At 43.4% G+C, this 17,757-nt stretch overlaps 1 protein-coding gene across 10 annotated transcripts in view; it reads left to right on the top strand.

Moving 5' to 3' along the window:
• PKD1L3 (polycystin 1 like 3, transient receptor potential channel interacting) overlaps positions 1 to 17,757 on the top strand; it is an 84,434-nt gene that overhangs the window by 12,068 nt on the left and 54,609 nt on the right. For 9 of the 10 annotated variants that reach the window (XR_011561517.1, XR_011561519.1, XR_011561520.1 and 6 more), the window contains exons 4-12: positions 1,673 to 1,722; positions 3,670 to 3,918; positions 7,966 to 8,097; positions 10,280 to 10,456; positions 12,050 to 12,177; positions 12,262 to 12,388; positions 13,001 to 13,129; positions 13,480 to 13,699; positions 14,635 to 14,828. Coding sequence is in view for 6 of the 10 variants with exons in the window: in XM_070770848.1 (XP_070626949.1) it covers positions 1,673 to 1,722; positions 3,670 to 3,918; positions 7,966 to 8,097; positions 10,280 to 10,456; positions 12,050 to 12,177; positions 12,262 to 12,388; positions 13,001 to 13,129; positions 13,480 to 13,699; positions 14,635 to 14,828 (1,406 nt within the window). In the remaining 4 variants the exon portion in view is untranslated. Of the gene's footprint in view, positions 1 to 1,032; positions 1,128 to 1,672; positions 1,723 to 3,669; positions 3,919 to 7,965; positions 8,098 to 10,279; positions 10,457 to 12,049; positions 12,178 to 12,261; positions 12,389 to 13,000; positions 13,130 to 13,479; positions 13,700 to 14,634; positions 14,829 to 17,757 lie in introns of those variants that run through there. The other variant, XM_070770846.1, reaches the window with a different exon arrangement.

Below are 17,757 nucleotides of genomic sequence, written 5' to 3' on the forward strand. Positions count from 1 at the left end.
TTCTCAGTTCAAGAAAATTCTGTTCTGTTCTACCCATTTATCCCTCTCTTTGATTTGCGTTGGTTTAGGCCCTGAGAAATACCAGGTGTCTGCGTGCTCTCCTGCTGGTTTCTGCCCTCCACGTCTTTCCTGTCGTTCTTCTAAGGAAAAGATGGTCTCCTGTTTGCCAGTCTTGCTGTTGCGTCCTGAAAGAACTCCTGACACTCGCCCTGTGCACCACTGATGTGCCTTTTCCACCTTAGTTCTGCTCTGTGTTACCTCCAGTGTGGATCTTAGTTTTTCTGTAGCATTTCTGGTGTTCTTGAAGTCCTCTAATATCATTTATTTCTCTTTTAATCTCATTCTTATGCATATTACCTTCAATTGGTTTATCTTTAAGACTTTCTGTTTGGTGGTGTGGCCCCCCAAAAAATGACTTTGTCTCGATCAAGGATGTTAAACAGCTTCCTGAAATATTTTTCTGGATTTTGCTCTTGATGATTTTTAGAGCTGTCGTTTCCTCTGAGTCCTTTGGAGTCAGTTTCCTGGTTCTAAAGTGCTATTCACAGGCTCCCTTTTATTCTTTGTTTTTGTTTTTTTTTTCCCCCTTAAGGCAAGATCTGTCAAAAGACATTTGTCTAAGACTAAGAATTGGATCACTCTTAAGTTTAGCAGCCCGCTGGTTTTATTTAATGGTTATAACCCCTTCTCAGATCGGCAGATGATGTTCTGGGTCAGTTTCCCATTCCCAGCAAGCTGTCAGCCTAATGGCCCTACTCTGAGGGGATGTTTTTCTCAACTCTGCATATACTGCTTTAACTTTCACATCATGGGATATTATTAAATCCATTCTCCAGATGAGAAAACTAAGTGGTTAAGTCATTTGTTCAAGGCTTCATCATAAGTCGCAGTAAAAGGCAAACCAGCTCTGGACCCCAGGTCTTTGACTCAGAATTCAGTTTCTTCAGTCCTTCTTACTTGTGTTCGTCTTGATAGAAAAGCAGGGCAGCTGATCCGAAGAGCATCTCAGAACTGTGTCCTGCCCCAGCAGTAGTGGCTGCAGTGATTTTGCTGCTAAACGTACACACCAGCCTTGTGAACATCAAAGGGAGTGCTCTAAGAAGGCAAAGTGGACTTGCTGTGGTCAGGTCAGTGTGCATGGGTCTAGACACTCATGCTTTGAAAGAAATCAACCTAAGTTCATAGCAAATAAGCATGGTAATATCCGGATATTGCCTTCAAATAACAGTTTTCTTACTGGAAAAATGTGGAAAGAGAATAAAAACGATAACGGTGATCCGGTAAAATGCTGTAAATGATCATTTCCTAAAGTCTGTCACAAATATGCTCTGATTTATTGAATAAAAGCTCTTTTTTGGTAAAATTATGAGGCAGATATTTCTGCAGTAATATTTATATTCTGGCAACTTTATGATTGATCTGATTTAATATTTTCATACAGAGGATCTGGGTCTTGGAAGAGTGAGCGAAGGGATGAGACATTAGTAATGTGATGCTTCTGCTCCAGGAATCTGGCTTTCTACAGATCGAGCAACAGTGGGAAATGAGCACTTTGGCTTCCTACATAAAACAATTTGCATTGTTTTCAGAAACAAATAATCTTCAAGCAAAATAGAAATATTTCTATCCTAAGCCTTTCCCTTGAACATAATCAACTCTCTTTTTCCTATAGGAGACACTCGTCTTTCAACCATGCGTCACCAGCCTGCTGAGGCTAGTATGGTAAGTACTTCACCACAGTGCGCATCTTGAAATATGGCTCCCTTTGTTGTTCTTGGTGGGTTCTACCAGAACTCTCCTCTGTCTCATAGAGGGCTCTGGATATAGGTTTTGAAGAAAGAAAGGAAAGTATTTAAGTGCAGCAAAGAATCAGGTCTGGTGGATGCTTTATTAAATAAAATTTTAAAGCCTCTTTGGGTATGATGTTGGTACAATTATTTGTTGATCGGTTGTTGATTTATTCCCTACTTCATCCCAGAAAGGATTTGTGGCATCTTACCAAAATATATGCCATGCAATAACATTTAAATAACATTTAAAAAAATTTTTTTAAGAAAAAAAGAAAGAAATTTGAGTGAAAGGAAAACAGTGGTAGGAACTGCATAATCTATAAAATTTCACCTTCAAGGGACTGCTGTGGCAGTCCAGTAGTTAGGGCTCCATGCTCCCACTGCAGGGAGCTCAGATTTGAACCCTGGTTGGGGAACTAGGATCCCCAAAGCTGTGCAGCAAAGCACCGCCCCCCACAAAAATTTACCTTCAAGAAATTTCTCAGCCTTCTTGCCTCTGTGTCCTGCATACTTATATTGTCTAAATAGATGCACATTTACTTGATCTAGTATTAACTGCAAAATATGTTATGCAAAATATAGCAGCAAGAAAGAAGGAAAATAGAGATGAAATAAATACCCTTTAAAGCAGCATCTCCCAAATGATGTTCTGTAAAATAACAACCAACATTGCTTAAAAGAAGGAAAACAAGCGAAGGTTTATGCCTGTAGGACTTTTCTGAGCCTTTCAGGTGCCCAGGCCTCACCATCTGCTCTGCGATCACACCCCAGCCCACACCACCGTCATCTCCCATCTAAGCTGTGCATCCACCACCTCTTGGTCCCTTCCTGCCCGTTCCCAACCCAGCAGTGCGAGGAGTCCTTCAGAGCACAATCGGATCACGCCCCTGCGCCTCGAAGCCCCGAGCGTCTTCCCCGCTCAGACTGAGTAAAATCACCCTGTTGTCAATTGCTTGACGCCAGCGCTGTCCTCACCCCCACCCCCAGGGTCTTCCTGATCACCCCAGTTCCCACTTCTGCTCATCTAGCCTCCTCGTTCCTCAAAGCCAGCAAGCTGTGGCCTCAGGGCCTTTGCACCCCTCAGCTGTCCTTCTCCAGTGTATTGGCAGAGCTTTCTCTCCCTGCTTCATTCAACTGTCAGCAAGAATACCGTCTCCTGACAGCCGAGCACCCTTTCTCTTCATCTGCTTACTTTTTTTTTTTTAATTTTTTTTAACTTGATTCGGTACACAATACAATGTGTATATCTGTCACCACCATGAAAATGGAGGCTCCATGAGGCAAGAACTTGGCTCATTTTGTTCACTGCTGTATCCTTGGTTCCCCAGAACATTAAATAGCACATGCTGCTGCTGCTAAGTCATTTCAGTCGTGTCCGACTCTGTACGACCCCATAGACGGCCTCCCACCAGGCTCCCCTGTCCCTGGGATTCTCCAGGCAAGAACAATGGAGTGGGTTGCCATTTCCTTCTCCAATGCATGAAAGTGAAAAGTGAAAGTGAAGTCGCTCAGTCGTGTCCGACTCCTAGCGACCCCATGGACTGCAGCCCACCAGGCTCCTCTGTTCGTAGGATTTTCCAGGCAAGAGTACTGGAGTGGGGTGCCATTACTTTCTCCTACTTAGCACATAGTAGATGCTTAATTATAATTTAGTGAATGAGTGGCAGTAAGCACAGTAATATAAATTGTGGCTCTTAAAGAGGATAATACAGTATGCCACTTTCTCAAGACTGTGCACAGGATCTTTTTGAGAGAAATGCCTGTTAATACCGTACAGGACGTGGGGATTCTAGAGCAATTTTAGAAGCACTTGCCTGAATTATTCATCATTTAGGGAAATCGTATTCAGCCTTCTCCTTGGTGGATTTTTATCTTCTAGTCCAAGACCCTGTGCCATCGCCTCAGTCCGTTTCCTTCCTTGCCACCTGAAGTCACACCACAGGGGGTGTCAGTCACGCCTGCACCTACCAGCCAGCCTCTCCCTCTGACACCAGGGCTCCCCAGGCCTGGATCTGTAACACGTGCTGGAAAAGCTCTGGTAGAAATAACTTCAAGCCCCAAAGAGGACTCACACCCAGGTGTCTTCACCAGTCATCCACAAGTATCCTTACAGAACGCATCTGATCAGGTAAGTGTGGAAAATTGAAGTCACAGCCGGGGACCCTTGTGACCCTGAAAGAGCCCTTTTTGACCCTTTCCTTCCATATGGCGATGTTTCGAGAATATGCTGCTAGGAAGGAGCTGTTTTCACCCTTCTCCCCTGAGCAGAACGTAGGAATGCCTGACAATGATGGGGTTCAGGGTAGGCTGCCCCAAAATGTGCCGCTGTGGCAATCTGGATTATTTCAAGCTGAAGACAGTTAAGGCCCAACAGACTCAAGAAGAACTTTTTACTTGCCTCTTCACTGTCTGAAAGAAATTAGATTAGGAGCTCGAACCAGGAAAAGAGCTATTAATGTTACCACGATAAATTTTCTTGCATTAGAAACACTTCTCTGCATGGTGTGACAAGCGTGCATTTACCAGACCTTTCCACTTGCCATCTTTCTGTGAATGTCTTCCTCCACTCCGAAGTCCCAGACCCCTGGCCCCTTATCCTTAGCTCAGGATGGGATCTAAACCTCAGTGGCCTGTGAAACTCCCATCTTTGGGACTCCCATACATATGTAATTATATTTGTTTCTCTCCTGTTAATAGGTTTTATGTTGGCTTAATTATTAGCCCAGCTGAAGAAACTGGAAGGGAAGAAGGGAAAAGGGTTCCTCTCCTAACAGACAAGCCTGTATCCCAATTCAGAGCTAAGCAAGTCTATGGAAATATTCCACAATGGGTTTTATACCCACTTCAGGATTTAATGTCTTATCATTTAATGATATTCTATTTAGTGCTTCAGGCAAGGAGGAAGCCTTATTCACCTGCCCCACTTTTTCAGGAGCAGCAAACCCTTCTGACAGCTCCTCCTACTCAACATCTCAACTCTTTTTTTATGTTTCTTCCCCCTTTGCCCCAAACCTTAAGATGAAGCAAAGCCATCGTGACAATTTTGACTGAACAAAATTATCCTGCTTCTACCCATTTTTTTTTTAACACAAGCTCTACTTACATGCAAACATTTCCCTGCTAAAGAGGAATCCTGTTTACTCTGAATCTGCACTCAGTGTTAATGGAAGCTAGATGTTCACTATTGTCTCTGCTGGCATTGTGTTCCCCTGGGGAGAAACTGACCTACAGTCGTTTCAACAGACATGTTTTCTTTAAACAAAGGGAAATCTGAAGTGTAGACTCCCCAGGAGTCTACAAATAAATGACTATAAATATTAAGAGAATTTAGTAGCGTTGCTGAATACCAGGTTACTATAACAAAGCTAATTGTACTTTTATAGATCAGTAACATTCAGTTAGCAATTTAGATAAAGAAAAAAGATATGATAGCCAGGTATGTAGGAGCACAGATAACAAAGTGTCAGTCACTCAGTGGTATCTGACTCTTTGCAACCCTATGGACTGTAGCCCACCAGGCTCCTCTGTCCATGGGATTCTCCAGGCAAGAATACTGGAGTGGGTTGCCATTTCCTGCTCCAGGGGATCTCCCCAACCCCTGTTCAGTCGTATGATCCATGAGGGTAGGACCATAGCTGACTGGAAGTGCTCTTAACTCCTGAATCTGGTGGCACACAGTAGGCATTTAATAAAGATTTATTGACTGTGATTGAATCAAGCTGTAAGTGGAGTATTCCCTGGTAATTGGACCAAGTCATTGGTATAAACAGAGATTATCTCAGGGTTGGACTTTCAGTTTGAAAGCAATGACCTCTTAAGCTTTGGGGCAGGTCCAGTGCTCTGGGTTTGTTTTCTCAGAGGTTTTCTGCCTCCACCTCCTGCCAAGTGGTATTTAAGGTACTACCTTCTCGAACATGAACTCTTGAATTGAGGGAAATAAACAGGGTGGGGAACCTGAAATATTTAATATACTTCCAAATAGAGAAGATTGGGTTTGTTTGTTTGTTTTGGCTGCACCATGCAGTGTGCGTCTTAGTTCCCTGACCAGGGGTCAGTTCTGTGCCCCTGCATTAGGAGCATGGAGCCTTAACCCCTGAATGACCAAGGAAGTCCCTGGAAGAGTTAGTTTTATTTCCATGTGACCCTTTCTTTTTAAAATTTATTTTTAATTACAGGATAACTGTTTTACAATATTGTGTTGGTTTCTGCCTTACATCAACATATATCAGCCATAGGTATACATGTGTCCCCTCTGTTCTGAACATCCCTCCCACCTTCCATCCCACTCCAGCCCTCTGTGTTGTCACAGAGCTCCGGTTTGAGTTCCCTGAGTCATACGGCACATTCCCGCTGGCTGTCTCTTTTACATGTGGTAGTGTGTGCGCGTCCACGCTACTCTCTGCATTTGTCCCACCCTCCTTCCCCGCCTCCCCGTGTCCACAAGCCTGTCTTCTGTGTCTTCATCTCTATCCCTGCCCTGTGAATAGGCTCATCAGTACCATCTTTCTAGATTCCATACTGCTGCTGCTAAGTCGCTTCAGTCGTGTCCGACTCTGTGCGACCCCAGGGACTGCAGCCCACCAGGCTCCGCCATCCCTGGGATTCTCCAGGCAAGAACACTGGAGTGGGTTGCCATTTCCTTCTCCAATGCATGAAAGTGAAAAGTGAAAATGAAGTCGCTCAGTCGTGTCCGACTCTAAGCGACCCCGTGGACTGCAGCCTACCAGGCTCCTCCGTCCATGGGATTTTCCAGGCAAGAGTACTGGAGTGGGGTGCCATTGCCTTCTCTGCTAGATTCCATATACACGCGTTAATAGACGGTATTTGTTTTTCTCTTTCTGACTTACTTCACTCTGTATAATAGGCTCTAGGTTCATCCACCTCATTAGCACTGATTCAAATTCATTCCTTTTTATGGTTGAGTAATATTCCATTGTGGTAACTTCCCTGGTAGCTCAGCTGGTAAAGAATCCACCAGCAATGCAGGAGATCCCAGTTCAATTCCTGGGTAGGGAAGATCCCCTGGAGAAGAAAATGGCAACCCACTCCAGTATTCTTGCCTGGAAAATTCTATGGACAGAGGAGCCTGATGGGCTACAGTCCATGACGTCCCAAAGAGCCAGACACGACTGAGCGACTAAGCACAATATTCCATTGTATTTATGTACCACAGCTGCTTTATCCATTCATCTGTCAGTAAACATCTAGGTTGCTTCCATGTCCTTGCTATTGTAAATAGTGTTGTGATGAATATTGGGGTACATGCGTCTTTTTCAGTTATGGTTTTCTCAGGGTATATGTCCATAGGTGAGATTATTGGGTCGTATGGTAGTTTTATTCTAGTTTTTTAAGGAATCTCCAGACTGTCTTCCATAGTGGCTGTATCAATTTACATTTCCCTTTTCTTCATATCCTCTCCAGTGCAAGAGGGTTCCCTTTTCTTCACACCCTCTCCAGCGTTTGTTTGCAGATTTTTTGGTGATGGCCATTCTGACCCGTGTGAGGTGGTAGCTCATCATAGTTTCGATTTACATTTCTCTAATAATGAGTGATGTTGAGCATCTTCTCTTGTGTTTATCAGCCATCTGTATGTCATCTTTGGATAAATGTCTGTTTAGGTCTTTTGCCCACTTTTTGATTGGGTTTGTTTTTCTGGTATTGAGTTGCATGAGCTGCAGGAATATTTTGGAAATCAATTCTCTGTCAGTTGCTGCATTTGCTATTTTTTTCTCCCATTTGGAGGGTTGTCTTTTCACCTTGTTTATAGTTTCCTTTGCTGTACAAGAGCTTTTAAGTTTAATTAGATCCAACTTGTTTATTTTTGGGTTTTTTTTTTGCATTACTCTAGGAGGTGTGAGCCTCACTTTTGATCATGGCATAAGACTTCAGCTTATTCTTATAAGTCTTATTTCCAGCTTCATTTATCCTTGGATCTGTCATTGTATAACCTGGTTATCCATTTTCTCTACTGTATAAAGAGATGAAAATAAATTATATCTATTTGCAGAACAGCTTGTACTATCGAGAACAGCTCGATAGTAACTGTTGTGGAGAGTCTGATTCGTAAAGTTTGTAATAGTATCAAAAGTCAACTCTTGTTAAAACAATGGTTCAAATTACTAAAATGCAGTAATTTTATATAAATAATTTTGAGAAAACTCTTTGTTCTCAATAGATCATAGATGAGATAACAGGGAACTTCAGCAAAGCAGTTCTTGGTTTGCGAGCTCACAACAAACTGCAGAAAGCTTGCGAGATCCTCGAGGGACTGGCAGCCTTTATCCCAGGATTTTCTGAGTCAGCTCAGGTAAGCAGAGGGCGACTTAGCGGGGGGAAGGTATGAAGAGGAAATGAAAAAGAGAAAACGAATAATAAAATAGAAAATAGATCATCTGGAGATTGTGCCTTGTGCAGAATTTAACATTATAAAAGTATTTTGTGGCGATTCAAATATTAGCAGGTGTTTGAAATACCTTCAGATTGGAAGATTGTAAATAATCGGTGACATTCTCAGAAATGCTGTGTTTATTTTCTTTTGTCTGTTTATCAGGTACTGCCTTTCTGATACATCTGTTAGGAGAAATCATGGGAGACAAAAATAGATCCACTTCTTGAGGTAGATAGAGACGGACATCCCTGAAGCAGGCATCGAAAACCCCGTGATGTCTGTATTTATGGCAGCCATCTTTGCCAGTGTTACTTCCCCCTGACTGGTCATGCCTCTCTTCTACTTCTTACACGTTAGTAATTAAGGTGGTAGGATTAGTGAGAATTTTAAATTCTTCTTTTCCATTTCCTATATTTTCAAATATTCTGCTATAAGTACATAGGTGCAATCTGGGTTGGTTTATTTAGACTTTTTAATTACATAAATAGTGTGTGCTTATTACTCAAACATCAGAACAAAAACATTAAGAAATGGAAACCTTCACCATCTTGGTCCTTCTTGCCAATCTCATTCTCTAGATGTTACTCTCTGTAATTTGTTATGCGTAACCCTCCAGACTTTTGTCTATATGTACACAACTTTGCCAAAGAAGGCAATGGCACCCCACTCCAGTACTCCTGCCTGGAAAATCACACAGATGGAGGAGCCTGGTAGTCCATGGGGTCACTAAGAGTTGGACACGACTGAGCGACTTCACTTTCACTTTTCACTCTCATGCATTGGAGAAGGAAATGGTAGCCCATTCCAGTGTTCTTGCCTGGAGAATCCCAGGGATGGCAGAGCCTGGTGGGCTGCCATCTCTGGGGTTGCACAGAGTCGGACACGACTGAAGCGACTTAGCAGCAGCAGCAGCAGCAGCACACCACTTTGCTATTTTGTGTTAACAAAAATGGGGTTAAATTATTAATGTATACATTTTTCTGCTTCTTAATTTTTTTTCTTAGTACTCTGTCATGGATATCTTTTCATAGCAGCATACGGACATGAACTCACTATTCTTGACGCTCATTTGAATATTTTTCATTTGTTTACCCTTGCGAACAGCATATCCATGAACATCCATGTACCTACATCTTTGAGTGCTTATGCAAACATGCCTCTGGGATAGAGAGCGAGAAATAGAATTGATGGACTCTTAAATTTTTAATCAATGACAAAATCGCCCTCCTAAAAGGCACCCTTTTACATTCTCACAAGCCACGTCCTCACACTCTCACTTTTGCCAATTTCAAAGGCTTAGAAAAGAAAGAAAAGCATTTTATTGATCTCTAAAGAGGTCAGACATTGTTTTATTTATTTATTGGCCATTTTTATTTGTCCTCTGAATTGCTTCTGTATGTTCTTCACTCATTTTTCCCCTTTGGGTTTTTTGGTCATTTTCTTATTTATTAAGAATAAGAGAGCTTTACTGTTAACTTTTGTTATATAAGTTGCTGATATTTTAGCAACATGTCTTTTTAATTTTGTTGCATTTTTTATTTTGCAGAGGTCTTTAATACATGTAACTTTGAAAATAACATTTCAAAACAAAAATTGTTATAACTGCAGTGGATATTCAGTAAATATCTGTCAGCTAGCTTCACCTTATTAGTTGACTTTTTTTTTTTACTTGCAAACAACCCACAGAAAGGAAAATTGGTGTTTTCTGTTTCATATAGAAATTCTCCTTGATCTCCCTTTTAAGTCTATCTTCAGTGCTTTGGAGGCCCTAAGTACAAAGTGATAGTCTACTTGATATTTCTGTCAGCATTGCTCTTTTCCTCAGCATTTCTTTTTCTTTTTAAGCTTCTGTTAATTAGATATTTGATCTGCTTATCACAGTGAAAAGGGTTGTGTTGGTTCCTTAGAATAACCAGAAACACACATCCTCCTTTAGGTAACGTGTAACAATATATCTTCCTTCCCTGCCAAGTTGTAATATTGCTTCTTATAAAAATGCATTGGAAGTGTGTGAAGAACACAGAACTCCTTATAAGGAGAACCCAGGTTTAAAGTGGTCATAAACAGTGCAGGGATGTGTATGTGTCTGCTGAAATTCCAGGTCAGGGTCATCAATACCCTTACAGACCTGAATGAGCAGCTTCTGCAGAGCCCATTTCTGAACAGCAGCAACCCAGGCTCCAGAACACCTGTGACCATCTGCCTCCTCCACTCCCTCAACAACGTAATGAAAGCTGGTGAAGCAAGTCGGCCAAGACATGGGCATCGCGTCGAGCAGGTGGGTACAGTGTGTGCCAGTGGCCAACTCCGTTTAGAGACCTTTTCATCTTGACAGATCAGGCATCGACATGGCCTTTCCCTAGACCTCTAGCTGCTGCTGCTGCTGTCGCTTCAGTCGTGTCCGACTCTGTGCAACCCCATGGACGGCAGCCCACCAGGCTCCGCCATCTCTGGGATTCTCCAGGCCTCTAGAGAGCCCAGCTAAACAGGCACCACTCAGGAGACTGCTCCGTCAAGCCTGCTCCCAGTCTTCTCTCCGCCCCACCACTGAGCCAAGAACGCCTAGTGCTGAAATCCAGTGAATTCAGTGAAGGGTTTGGCATATAATAAACATTCCACTAAATACATTATTTTTACCCTTCACATAGAAAGCTGTTCAACATCACTCGTCACTAGGGAGCTGCGCATCAAACCACCATGAGATCCCACTTCACACCTAGACAGACAGACAATAACAAGTGTTGGCAAGGAGGCAGAGAAACTGGAATGCTTATATGTTTTTGGATTGTAAAATGATGCAGCCACCTTGGAAAACGGTTTGACAGTTCCTCAAAATGTTAAAAAGAGAATTACCATGAGGCTTAGTAGCTTTATTCCTTGGTATGTACCCTCATAGGTCCACACAAAATCTTGTACCCTCGTGTTCATAGCATTGTTCAAATAGCCAGGTAGCCCAAAGAATGGGAGTAGTGCAGTGTCCATGGTCTGATGAATGGGCAAGTACAGTGTGGCATGTCCTTACTGATGGAATATTACCTAGCAACAACAAAATGAAGTACTGATACAAGCTACCACATGGATGGACCTTGAAAACACTATGCTAAGTAAAAGCAGCCAAACATAGAAGATCACATTTCCATTTATGTGAAATGTCCTGAAGAGGCAAGTCTGTTGACACAGAATGTAGTTTAGCAGTTGCCTCCTGCTAAAGTAACTCCTTGAGGGTAGGAGGGAAAAGGAGGGACAGAGGATGAGGTAGTTCACTGGCATCACTGACTCAGTGGGCATGAGTCTGAGCAAACTCTGGGAGATAGTGAAGGACAGGGAAGCCTGGCGTGCTGCAGTCCATGGGGTCACAGAGAATCGGACATGACTTAGCGACTGAACAACAAAAGGTAAGTACCGGTGGGAGTGGGGGCTGGGATAGCAGAATGGACAGTGGCTGCCACTGGGTGCTGGGTTTACTTTAGTGAAGGTGAAAACGTTCTACAATTAGATCGTAGTTATAGTAGCACAGCCCTGAGAATATAAAAAACACTGAATTATATACTCTAAATGGGTGAATTATATGTGTAATTTCATTGCAAAAAAAAACTTTAGAAAACATTCATCATAAGCAGGTCTCGGGCAGCTTATGTCATGGAGCAAAGAAATAGTTCCCTGGGTGGCCCTCTTAGTTGATGCAAAGGATGATGCGTCCTTAGCTAGATGGCAAGTGCTCTCCATGGGTCCTTCCAGTGAGTGTCACCTTTCATTTCATCACTGTCAAGGTCCTTGTCCCCTTTTCCTCCCTCTCAAACTGTTGTCTGACTAACACAGTACACCAAGGTTACATGAGCCACCTGGTATTGATGTTTCTCTCTAAGCGCAGGTAGAAAATATGCTGAAAATGTCCTTGCTGAGCCTTGGGAGGATCCAGGAGGCGTTTCTGCAGCAGAATCGATGTGCTGAGCCTGAGGTGACTCTGACCTCTTCCACTGCTGTCCTGATGCTGAGCAGGTAACAGGAGGGAGTTTCGTTTTAGGCTTTGGACTTTTAGGGAACAAAGAGCAATTGATTTCCATTCGACTTCTTTTTCTTTAGGCAAAACATATCAACGTTGCCTCTGAGCTCTTACACCCTTGGTGACCCAGCCCCTGTGAGGTTAGGCTTTCCATCGGCGTCTGCCCTGGAGGAGCTCTTGAAAAAACACCCAGGAGTTGATGTCCAAGTGAGTATGAAATTGATTCTGATCAGAACGAACATGGGATGTGAAAGTGTAGGCTGAGAAGACAGAATGAGAGAAAGTCATGTGTGCTAATTTCTATTTCACGCTGGCAGGAATGGAGGACTCTTAAACATGACCCCTGCTAGAGGTTGGGAGCATTAAACAGACTTCTAGGTTTCACTACGCTTTTGGGTTATGATTTGAACTGATCTGAACTCTTCAGTTTTTATACAAAACTGGAAATCTCTAAATAATCATCAACTCAGTGTACCAACCTAGTCATGTCAGCATATTTAATTTCTTTCGGCAATCACCTAACAAACGGAAGTAAGATTGTAGCCTTATCCTGGAGAGCAGAATTCTTACTTCCTAGTAAAATGAATCCTCCAAGTACTGAGGTGAAACAAAAATAGTAATAATTCCGAGGGTCTCAAGCAAATGACTCATCTTTAATTAGCTGCTTCTTCCTTGTAGAATGTTATAATGAGAAATATTTCAAATGCTAGTCAGGGGAAATCCCAGCATTTACTTTGATATCTGATCCCTTATTACCTACAAGCGTGTTATTCATAAATTTGTGGGCAGTTGAAGAAGCTGAAGTGTTCTTGTCTCTAGGTAACAGGACTGGCTTTCAATCCCTTCAGAGACTTTGACGAGAAGAAGATTGTTGGAAGCATCGGGAGTGTGTTACTAAGCTCTAATCATAAATTGCTCCAAGTCCATGACTTAATGGAGGATATTGAGGTATGACTTGATTATTAGGGAATAAAAAAGAAGGAAATTGGATCCTGGAGAATAGAATGGGGATTTACAGCAACTGAAGGGAATCATTTTAGACTTATGGGCATGCTGTTGTTTTGTTATTCACGTCATTACTTAGGATTCTACAGAGAGACCCCCTCACACTTGGGAGAAAACATTTTAGGTCTGAGACTATATACTTCCTTGTAGATCCCTGGCACCGTGTTACCTGCTAGCATTCACAGAGGAAGACCTAGCAGGTTCTACTCCATTATCATGAAGAAGGCGTCTGAAAAGCAGCCATCGACGAACCCTCTTAAACTTGGAAATTAATGAACTGTCTCTTATTCTAGATCATGCTCTGGAGAAATACGAGCGTGGAAACCCACCGCACCAGCCTCAACATGAGCACAGACCACTTTACTATCACGGTGAACGTCACCTCCCTGGAGAAGTCCCTGATGGTGTGCATAGAGCCTGAAGGCCCCCTGTCACTGACACTCCACCTGGGGTTCCAGCACCAGCCCAACCTCACCCACTTCCACCTGCCGAAGGAGAAGGTGTCGCAGAAAGGTAAGCCCCAACTAGATGCCAGAAACTTTGGAATGCATGTTGTTCTTTTTTTTTTTTAACTTTTTATTTTGAGATAACAAAATACAACTGAGATCATTCACATGCAGTTATAAAAAGTAAAACCCAGAGATCTTACGTGCCTGCTGCCCACTTTCCCTAATGATTACTCCTGCATAACCGCGGTTCAGTGTCACAACCGGGAAGTGACACTGACCCAATGCATTGATTTCCCTGGATTTCGCCAGTTTTACCAGCACTCTTGTAATCACTTTTCAAGTGACTCTTCCTGTTAAACAGAGCTGCTGAGCCAGCACCTCACTGGTGGCTGGCCAGCTACAAATTGTGTCTGCATCACCAGCAGGCTCTTTGCTGATTCCGAGCATGTCCTCTGTCCTCCTTGCTGATCTTGGCAATAATATGTCCTCAGAAACTGGAAGGGATCTTGGAGATCCTTCGGTTCAGATTTTGTGTTTGAAAGATGAGAAAACTAGCTTGTCTGGGTGACCTGCCTTGGCCCTTAGCAGTCAGCTGGTGAAAAAGCCAGGCCCGAAACCCAGCCTCCAGTGTGCAGACCAGGACCTGGAGCTGCTCTTTGCCTGCCCACGTGTTGCCCTTGGGTTTCTCTTGTTACCAAGGTTCTCTTGTTATCATTTTGATGTGTGATTATTTCATTTTTCTAAAACTCATAGTATATTCTAATTCCTTAGACCAAAATCTTCATTTATCAAAAACATATAATTTTTTTTTTAATGGAACAGGAGTCATCCAGAACCCCAGATTATATCACCGGTCATTTTCTTTAAAACCATTTGTGATGCGAGGCTTCTTGTTTCCCATTTGTAAAATAATAACAATAACAGACCCTTCTGAAGAAAAGTTCTGATGGTATTTTTGTCCTCTTTGAAAGGCAGCTAAGCACTTTTGTTTGTTCTCAGATGAGGAATACACATGGGTGCTGACGCCAGAGAAACTGCGGTATGGGGTCGGCACCTACTACATAACAGCTGTGTTGGATAAAAGCAAAGAGGGCACTCAGCGGACGCCCACCCTGCTCTCGGTGGTCACTGCCGTCACTCAGTGCTATTTCTGGGACAGCCTCAACAGCATGTGGAAGAGCAGTGGATGCCAGGTCAGAAGCTGCCCACCTCTTTTTTTTTTTTAATATTGTTTTCATTGAAATATGGAGAAGGCAGTGGCACCCCACTCCAGTACTCTTGCCTGGAAAATCCCATGGACGGAGGAGCCTGGTAGGCTGCAGTCCATGGGGTCGCTAAGAGTCGGACACGACTGAGCGACTTCACTTTCACTTTTCACTTTCATGCATTGGAGAAGGAAATGGCAACCCACTCCAGTGTTCTTGCCTGGAGAATCCCAGGGATGGCAGAGCCTGGTGGGCTGCCGTCTCTGGGGTCGCACAGAGACGGACACGACTGAAGTGCCTTAACAGCAGCAGCAGCAGCATTGAAATATGATTGCTTTACAATATTGTGTTGGTTTCTGCTGTACAACAAAGTGAATCAACCATATACACATATCCCCTTCCACTCCCCTCTCTAATTCATCACAGAGCACTAAGCCTGAGCTTCCTATGCTTCACAGCAGGTTCCCGCTAGTATCTGTTCACACATGGAAGTGTGTATGTGTTAAGTTGCTTCAGTCATGTCCAACTCTTTGCGACCCAGTGGACTACAGCCTGCCAGTCTCCTTAGGCAAGAATACTGGGGTGGGATGCCATGCCCTCTTCCAGTATCTTCCCTGGAAGCATATATATGTCAGTCCTAATCTCCCAATTTGTCCCCTTCGCCCCCTGTGCCCACATGTCCGTTCTCTGCATCCACATCTCTAGTCCTGCCCTGGAAATAAATTCATCAGCACCATTTTTCTAGATTCCACATACATGCGTTAATATGTGATATTTGTTTTTTTCTTTCTGATTAACTTCACTCTGTATGATAGACTCTAGGTCCATCCACATCTCTACAAATGAACCAGTTTTGTTCCTCTTCGTGGCTGAGTAATATCCGTTGTATATATGTACCATGTCGTCTTTTCTATTCATCTGTCTTTGGACATTAGGTTGTTTCCATGCCCTGGCTATTGTAAATAGTGCTGTAATAAACACTGGTGTACGTGTGTCCTTTTGATTTATGTTTTCTCAGGGTATATGCCCAGGAGTCAGATTGCTGGGTCATATGGTAGTTCTAGTTTTAGTTTTTTAAGGAACCTCCACACTGCTCTTCACAGTGGCTGTATCAGCTTACATTGCCACCAGAAGTGTATGAGGGTTCCCCTTCCTCCACATCCTCTCCAGTGTTTATTGTTTGTATATGTTTTGATGATGGCCATTCTGACCGAAGTAAGGTGACACCTTATTGCAGCTTTGATTTGCATTTCTCTAATTAGTGGGGCTTTCCTGGTGGCTCAGATGGTAAAGAATCTGCCTGCCAGGGCAGGAGACACAGGTTCAGATCCCTGGGTCAGGAAGATCCCTTGGAGAAAGAAGTGGCAACCCACTCCAATATTGCCTGGCAAATCCCATGTATGGAGGAGCCTGGCAGGCTACAATCCATAGGGTCACAAAAGAGTCGGACACAGTTTAGAGACTAAAAAACAACAATTAGTGATGTTGAGCGTCTTTTCATGTGTCTCTTGGCCATCTGAATGTCTGTTTAGGTAGAAGCTGCCCAATTCTGCCTCTCTCCCATTTCAGCTGGCAATAAACTCAGGGCCCCTGTCACCTCGTTTGGGATGGCCCAGAAAGAAAAAGCATCGGAAGGGAGATAAATCAGCCTAGATAAAAGGGGGATGTGTGTGTGGTGGGCTGGGAGAGCATGTCCCTTCTGAGCAAGCTTGTGCTTTAGATTTTTTTTCTTTTTTTTTCTTATTTCCCTGGGTCTTCATGGCTGCACACGGGCTTTCTCTAGTTGCAGCGAGCGAGGGCTGCTCTTCATTGCAGTGTTCGGACTTCGCATTGCAGTGGCTTCTCTTGTCGGGAATTACAGGCTCTAGGCGCATGGGCCTCAGGAGTTGCAGCACATAGGCTCAGTATTTGTGCACAAGGGCTTAGTTTCTCTGTAGCATGTGACATCTTCCTGGACCAGGGATTGAACCCGTGTCCCCTGCATTGGCAGGCAGATTCTTATGCACTCTGCTGCTGCTGCTAAGTCGCTTCAGTCGTGTCTGACTCTGTGCGACCCCATAGACAGCAGCCCACCAGGCTTCCCCGTCCCTGGGATTCTCCAGGCAAGAACACTGGAGTGGGTTGCCATTTCCTTCTCTAACGAATGAAAGTGAAAAGTGAAAGTGAAGTCGCTCAGTCATGTCTGACTCTTCATGACCCCATGGACTGCAGTCCACCAGGCTCCTCGGTCCATGGGATTTTCCAGGCAAGAGTACTGGAGTGGGGTGCCATTGCCTTCTCCGCTTATGCACTCTACTACCAGGGAAGTCTTTAGATTTGTGCTTTAGATTTGTCATTTCTTGCCCAAACATTAGTCCATGGTAAATCTGACAAGGTACATAAAATAAGGCAAGTGGTACATGGAAGTTGATCAATTCTGCAAGTACTAAATATGCGGTGAGTAAATGAGGCTGACTTTCTTTTGCAAAAAAGAGCTTTTGTCACTTCTCTGTCTTTTGGCTAAGATCAAGTGTAGCATCAGTTATAGTTTAGTAGCTGATATGCCCTCATCATGCCAAATGCCAGGCTGTATGAAGTACAAGCTGGAATCAGGATTGCCCGGAGAAATACCAGTAACCTCAGATATGCAGATGACACCACCCTTATGGCAGAAAGTAAAGAAGAACTAAACAGCCTCTTGATGAAGGTGAAAGTGGAGAGTGAAAAAGTTCGCTTAAAAGTCAACTTTCAAAGAACTAAGATCATGGCATCCAGTCCCATCACTTCATGGCAAATAGATGGGGAAACGATGGAAACAGAGACATACTTTATTTTGGGGGGCTCCAGAATCACTGCAGATGGTGACTGCAGCCATGAAATTAAAAGATGGTTGCTCCTTGGAAGAAAAGCTATGACCAACCTAGACAGCATATGTAAA

This window comes from Bos indicus, chromosome 18 (assembly GCF_029378745.1).
Source record: "Bos indicus isolate NIAB-ARS_2022 breed Sahiwal x Tharparkar chromosome 18, NIAB-ARS_B.indTharparkar_mat_pri_1.0, whole genome shotgun sequence".
NCBI classification, from domain to species: domain Eukaryota; kingdom Metazoa; phylum Chordata; class Mammalia; order Artiodactyla; family Bovidae; genus Bos; species Bos indicus.